This window comes from Procambarus clarkii, chromosome 89 (assembly GCF_040958095.1).
Source record: "Procambarus clarkii isolate CNS0578487 chromosome 89, FALCON_Pclarkii_2.0, whole genome shotgun sequence".
Taxonomy (NCBI): domain Eukaryota; kingdom Metazoa; phylum Arthropoda; class Malacostraca; order Decapoda; family Cambaridae; genus Procambarus; species Procambarus clarkii.
This window is the reverse complement of record NC_091238.1, coordinates 9,561,236-9,569,010: the sequence shown is the minus strand read 5'-3', so window position 1 is coordinate 9,569,010 and position 7,775 is coordinate 9,561,236. Positions and strand designations below refer to the sequence as shown.

At 37.7% G+C, this 7,775-nt stretch overlaps 1 protein-coding gene across 1 annotated transcript in view; it reads left to right on the top strand.

Annotated features, from left to right (window-relative positions):
• Window positions 1-3,610: 3,610 nt before the first annotated feature.
• Window positions 3,611-7,775, top strand: part of LOC138359150 (hepatitis A virus cellular receptor 1-like) — a 5,689-nt gene continuing 1,524 nt past the window's right edge. Inside the window, exons 1-3 of the mRNA XM_069317949.1 lie at window positions 3,611-3,821; window positions 7,026-7,111; window positions 7,260-7,775. The exon at window positions 7,260-7,775 is cut by the window's right edge and continues 1,524 nt beyond it. Coding sequence (XP_069174050.1) covers window positions 7,284-7,775 — 492 coding nt within the window. The 5' untranslated portion in view covers window positions 3,611-3,821; window positions 7,026-7,111; window positions 7,260-7,283. The remainder of the gene's footprint in view (window positions 3,822-7,025; window positions 7,112-7,259) is intronic.

Sequence of the window (7,775 nt, the reverse complement as noted above, 5' to 3'; positions counted from 1 at the left end):
AATTCCACAATTTTCTTTGATTAAATAAAATACTTTTGTGTTAGTTTGTTAATACAAAATCAGCAGCAATATTATATGCATATTGTACTGGAAGTTAGTAAACGGTGTCGGTATTTCTGACAAGTGTAATCACCTTCGTGCAGAGTAGTTGGTGGGTAGAAAGTTGAAGTGTCAAGTTGCTCTCCTCGGATATCTGCCCGAGAGTTCCAGGGTTAATTTGATAATGAAATAATTAAATTATTACAGCGAAAACACCAGTTGGTCTCCATGCGCACTCTCTAATCCACAGTGATAAATATAGCCTAACCTAAGAAACAGCAATACTTCAGGTAATAAATATTATTTATTAAGAACATATTCTAAATAATTGCAATAGAATTTACTATTTTAACAATTTAATAATATTAAAGTTTAATCTACTAACTTGCTTTATGGTAAAACCCCCATAGTGTAACCGAAACCCAGGGGAAAATAGTTAATGACTTGGGGTACATCAAATTACGTCAATTTCAATATAACCAAACTTTCACAATTACAGTTGGTAATAGGTTCCGGGACACTCGACTTTAGCCGAGCCTATACTCGTTAGTGAGGAGGGACGCAGTATTTTGTGGTTGTTGGGCTGGGAGTAGGTGGCGTCCCCCTCAACTAGTGACACTTACAGCACTGTTGAATGTTCATAGCGCGTTGTGGCACCTTTTAATGGGTTTGTTTCGTCTTTGGAAAATCAATGGTTAATTCTGAAAAGAAGTAAAGCTCCGAGAAAACTAGAAAACCCTAAGCTGCACACAGAATGCAGCGGCCAGCGTGTCGCAGCTTCTGTTGAGCAGCTGCCAGCCTTTCATTGAAGTTATCATGAATAACTTCATTTAAATTCCTAAACTATTAAACAATTTATTAATTCTTTGTAACATTTAGGAATCTTAACCTCATATAAAACACATTAAAAATTCCACAAGTAGTTGCAATGGTTGTGTGTATAAAACTCTATGTAACGATTGTAATAAGTTCATTGTTGGCCAAACAGGTAAATATCTTGACCAGAGAATAAAAGAACACAAATGCAGTATAAGAACAGGTCAAGAGTCCAAGACATTGTTCACTTAAGAATATTATCATTCAAGTGACTGGACTAATTATTTTAAAATTGTTGAGTGTAAATCAGTGAAAGAAATATTATTGAATCTTCATCTATAAAAAGTAATGAATTAGATCATATTAATGTAATTCCATAATTATAAAAATTAGCTTCATAATTGATAAGATTTGTGATAGATATAAAATTATATAAGGAATTATTAACTGTATGTGTAGTACATGCCAAGACTCAGGGAATAGCCTATCCCCATTCAATCATGTCACTTCTGTTATTCGATATTATTGTTTACGGATCTTAATCTACTCAGGTGTAGAGTTTGTCCTCAGAGCAAATCCATTACCATGATAAACTACACCGTTGCCTCAAACCACCAATAGTTATCTAGATATTTGTGATGGTCTGAAAGCATATTACGGTTCCAGTAAACTGGGAAGTGACATTATGTCCTAAACAGAGATTATTCTCAAATTATGACTTTATTGTATTATAAATTGTTAGTTTAAAACATAAAAAGTGTATACTGAAAACGTTTTCTGACCAGGGGGAGAAATTAGATACTGGCAGTATGGGGCGTTAAAGTTTATTGAAGATTAAATTCTGCAGAACATGTAAATATATAAAGTTCACATAAAGTAAGTAATTATATAAAGTTTATATTAAACACGGTTTATATTATAGACTTAACAAAGTTGATATTATATAAAACTTAATATTGAACATGTAAATATACAAAGTTTCAAATATAATTTAAGGAATATATAATGTTTATATTAAAATATATAAAGTAAATATATAAAGTAAATATATAAAGTAAGAATTAACAGTAACAATTCCAAGGACTAGATTTAACTTAAAAGGTACACCCGTAGTAAGTATGAGACCTTAGCCTATAGTGACATGGAAACTAATTCTGCAGAAACCTAAAGGTTAACTGGTACTAGAATTAAGGCCGAGTGCAAATGTGTAGTAATTATATAACACTAGGATATAACAGGCAGGACACAAAGAATAACTAATAAGTGAGAGACCACATAACACGTAATGTACCCGGCCAAGAGGCCGGGGAGAGGGTGGGGTTTTGCGAGGGCAGCGGCGAGGGCAGGCGGAGTGAGGCGGAGCCCCATTGTGCGCCCGTATTTATACGGCCCCAAACTGCCCGCGCAACGCCGCGGGACGCGCTGCGCAATTGTTTCTTTCTCCCCCGCCAGAAACATCCCCGCTTGTGATGCAAGCAGTGACCATTTTCTTTGAAGAACTTGGTTTTGTGGAAACGAAATTCTCGGGTACACTGAAATAGTTTTTAAATTCCATATTACACATTATCGTCAATAACACTGTATTAACGTAACCAAAAGTAATGACCCCTAACCTAACCTAGTGAAATCTTTACCTAAAATAACTTTAACTTAACCTAACCATGGATAGAGAGTAAATAATAGCACTAATTATGTAGTTGTTCTCAATCCATTCATGTGAGCGTATTTTCTCCCTGAGGACAGGTTGATATTTAACATGTTCAGGGACTGCAGTACGTGTGCTGGATGTTGTCTGGGATTGGAGTTTGTTAATGTTCTGATTGGCAATTTATGTTGAGTAATAATGGGTTGTAAATCCCCAAGCTTAGATACCGCAGGTGTGTTCCAGAATTCAGATGATATTTACAGAGCTCGGAATATCTCAACCACTGCAACCCAGGGGGCCGGATGTTAGTCAGCATATGAGACATTCTACAATGTAATGTCCAACGGAATGAATGTTTTCTCTTTCTGAGAGTTAACACATGTTGTATTAGACATTTTAAGTTCAGGGAAATCTATCAGTTACGTCTGTATCCCAGGAGTTTTCTGGCGACTATAACAGCCTATCGCCAAGAATTTTGCTCTATTTGTTCCATACAGCCGTCTCCTCACGGCTTTCGTAATAATATTTAGAGCTATAGTTTTCAGGTTTTTGTAAATGTGTTAGAGCAGTAAGACACACGTTTCAGTTTTTCTCTGTCACTGCTAAGGAAACACCTATATTAATTTCTACTATTAATTGGTGTGCATTTTGGAGGGATTTATTATGCTATTCGGTTTGTGTTGGTCGCTTTTTGTTAGGCAGATTTCGGTTAGGGAAATTTTCGAATATTTGAAGGGGTTTAGCAGTGCTCGTTAGCGTTTGATGGGTTTTAGTGTTTTACACAAGGTTTTAGTTGGATTTATCAATGAGCTGAATAGATTTAATTGATGTTTGGTAGGTATTGGGGTGTTTGGTTGGTATTAGGTGTTTTCAATAGATTGTCGTTTATTTGCGTTTTGGTATTCTTCGGATTGGATTGCGCAGGTTTTTTGTTTTAGTGGGTGATATTTTTTAGGATCTGAAACTTACCAGCCGATTTTCTTTAGGTTTTGAAAAGTTTTTGATAGTTTTTGTTGTTATTGCGTGGTGGGTGTGTTTGTTTTCTAACACAGGTAGGTACAGAAGACGACATCTGACTCCTGTTAGCAGGCCTAGAACCTTCCCGTTTGATTGGTTTTGTCATTAAGTCGCGCCCCTTTTATTAGCAATAAAGCCCTGACGTCTGCTCAGATACCGCTGAACAAGACGGTGTTGTGGCAGTGCGACGACAAGAGCCTCATCTACTGGGGTGACCAGACGCCATCATTGGTATACAGCCTCGCCTGCACCACCGGCGCCATCTTCTCCAGGACCCTCCCCAGCCTGCCCAGCTGTTCTTCAGGTGGGTGTCTTCTACTGGCCAGTCTCTCCGTGAGTTTCTTCAAGTTGTATCCGGTGGGTGTTTTTTACTGTCTCGCTGGTGAGTCGAGATCTTCCTGCTGAGTCTCTCGGTGAGTCAAATGAGTTTCTTCTGCTGCCTCTTTCTTCTTCATACAAGTCTCTCCAGTTCCTTTACTGCCTCTCAGGTACATTTAATTTTTCATATAAGGGAATATAAGTAAGGAAATTAAATGTTGTTCAATTTCAATCAAACGTTATTGACTTGTATATACAGAGGGCTCCAGCTGGTCAAAGTTTTAGGATCGCAGCCTAAACAAAAAGGGAGAAACAAAATAAAAACGTATTTTTCAAAGAATTTTCACCATTTTCAAAAATTAACATCAAACACAGGTGTCAACTGAAATCTTTTCTATGACACTCGGGTATCACAATAGCATCTAATAAAAGCTTTTAGTTGTAAATTACTTACTTGAACAAAATGATGTTAAAGATTCTGCCACCTGTGGTTGAGGTTGACGTTGGCCGATTTCCTTCAGAATTAGCACCTTTACAGATAAGCTGCGTTCAGTAAGGTGTATAAGTTCCATACAAATCGCTTCATAAAAACACGGAGGATTTTTTAATTATTTTTTTTTTGGATAAAACTAAGAGCTCTAATCCTTTATTAGATGCTATTGCGATAGCTGAGTATCATACAATTTATTTTATTTGACATTTGTGTTTGATGTTAAATTTTAAAGATTTTGAAAATTCTTAGAAAAATACGTTATTATTTTTTCTCACTTTCTGTTTAGGCTGTGATTATAAATCCATATATGTATATATATATATATATATATATATATATATATATATATATATATATATATATATATATATATATATATATATATATATATATATATATATATATATATACAGATTCGAGAACTACCATTGAAACCTTGCAACAAGAACACATACGTGATAACATCCATCTGATCACATATGTCTTATCATTAATGCAAACATTCAAATGTCAAGGCCGTCGGGTGCTTGATGGGTGCCAAGTCATGTGGGAATAATAGGAAATGACATTGCGGACGAAGCTGCAAAACTTGTAACTAAGAGAAGAAATGTAGACATTTACATACCGCAGAGTCTATCACAGATTAAGAAAGTAATTAGAAACAGAGCAATGCAAAAGATGTACAGTGACCACAACACAGCAGTTGCAACATCAAGATCTGCGGGTTGGTACAAGGATTCAACCAACTACGAACCACTTAGTTTGATGAAAAGGAGCAGTAGAACAACAGAATTACACTTACATCGCATCAGGCTTGGATACCCATGTAAATGGGAAATAAGCCAACCCGTTCTCACAAATTTAATAAGTCAATATTGACTTATTAAATATGTGCATAGGTGACATACTTAACATAATAGTTTCCCTTGAAAAGCGTCATAGAAAACACCGACCTTACCTAACCTACTTAGTATTTTTTTTTTTTTTTTTTTTGAGATATATACAAGAGTTGTTACATTCATGTACAGCCACTAGTACGCGTAGCGTTTCGGGCAGGTCCCTGGAATACGATCCCCTGCCGCGAAGAATCGTTTTTTCATCCAAGTACACATTTTACTGTTGCGTTAAACAGAGGCTACAGTTAAGGAATTGCGCCCAGTAAATCGTCCCCGGCCAGGATACGAACCCATGACATAGCGCTCACGGAACGCCAGGCGAGTGTCTTACCACTACACCACGGAGACTGTTAATTAGTATGGAGTATGCATACACGGAGTATGTTAAGATAAGCATCTTATTGCTTCGTAATTACAATTATTACCTAACCTATACCTATAATAGGTTAAGTAACAATTGTAATTACGAAGCTATAAGATGCTTATTTTAACATACTAAGTAGGTTAGGTAAGGTCGGTGCTTTCTATGAAGCTTTTCAAGGGAAACTATTATGTTTAGTATGTCACCTATGCACGCAACTAATAAGTCAATATTGACTTATTAAATTTGCGAGAACGGGTTGAATAAGCTTACAGGTTCCGGAAGATGAGAGGAAATGTCAACACTGTGGAGAAATGCCCGACAGACCACTGGAACATTATCTAACACAGTGCACAGTTACAAACCCATTAAGATTTCAACATAGATTCAACAAAGCAGAAGAAGTTGTTAAACACATGGGACAAAATCTTACTGAAGCGACCATACGAGTCATAAATACTCATACTCCACCCACTTAAAACAGAAACAAGCAACACTTAGTGGGCCAGCCAGAGGCTTAGGGCCCACGCAGGAATATCCCTGCAAAAAAAAACATGGAACCGCCTACCCGCCGAGGCTGTAAATGCCAACAGCAACTGCTGTTCAAAATTCATCTGGGAAAAGTCCTCAGGTACAACGGGGCGGACCTTTAACAGCTGCCACCTTCGAGGCCAATAGAGAGACGATGGCCCTCAGGTAAATTCAGGGAAAGTATTTTCAAACGATAAAGCGTTTCACTCTCCCATCACAATCTTTCTGCTAGTTTTAGAAATTCTAGGGCAAGGTTAGGAGGGTCTTAAACTTGAAAAGTTACGACATAATAAGATTGTTACTTTTTTATTATTCTGAAGAGAAAGAGGTCATACTGAGACGTTAAATAATGTATTAATTAAGTAGTTCACTTTCGTTAATTTGCCATATAACACGGGCAAGGAAGAGAGTAGTCAAGTATCCTCACCCTTTGTGCTAATAAATAATCCTCAAATTATGCTACAATGTACTTGTGGATAATCCTTAAATTTACTTTTATGTACCTACTAATCCTGTAAAATTTCTTATACAATGTATTGTTTTATAATTTCTTACAATACATCTTTATACTTTCTTACAATGTACCTGTAAAACATTTTTTTTAATTTTGCTAGAAATTACCTTCTTAAAATTATGTTAGATTAAGGACCGGAAACGCTATGTGTGCTAGTGGCTTTACAAGAATGTAAAACTTCCATCCTCTGTACTCTCATAAACACAATGTACCTTCTTATATATAAATAAATAAATAAGTGATTTCCTTACAGCTTGAGTCTTAACATGTGCCTGCAGGTGTGTATTAACATGTGCCTGCGGGTGTGTATTAACATGTGCCTGCGGGTGTGTAGACAGGTGTTCATACCTATCTCTACTGTGTTCTGACTGCATCACTTGCTCTCCCTCTCACAGAAGCGCCTACCTGCCCCCACACTCTGACCTTCTCTGCCATCAACGCCACCCTCAACAAAGTCAACATTGACGAACTACCAGATGAGGTAATCTCACACATTCCTTTGTCGACTTTAGGTAATCTTCCATAATCTCTTTACCGTCAGTTTTATACAGTTAAAACACAATCATAATCCATAATTTTGATTGTATGGTACTGAGGGAAGGTGACCCGTGTCGCATCTACCCGAACAGTTAACCGGAGGAGACACAGTGAACATGGTTTGTGCGGACGCGACGCTGAAGGTCCGGCCGGTGAAGGCGTCCAGCGTCACTCTCCGGTGTGTTGAGGACCAGCACACCGGCGTCTGGGCCGTATATGAACCCACACTCAACCTCACTTATTATAGGCGTAACACTACCAACTTCTACTGTCGCGTGTCCGCTGAGTCGACCAACACTGCCAGCACTACGACCCCCACACCTGCCAGCACTACGACCCCCACACCTGCCAACACTACAACCCCAACATATTTCAGCAATGCCACTTCTCTTATTACTACACTTCCTATTTCTACTACTTCTCCTATTCCTACAACAACAACTTCACCTACTTCTACCACATCTACACCCACTGCAACTCTCACTACTACGGCTAACACACATACGACCACAAAATCTACAAGTGTAGAAACTACCACTACATCTACTACTACTGTAGCTACCACCACCTCTACAGCCAAAGGAGGGACCACCACCACACCCTCTACC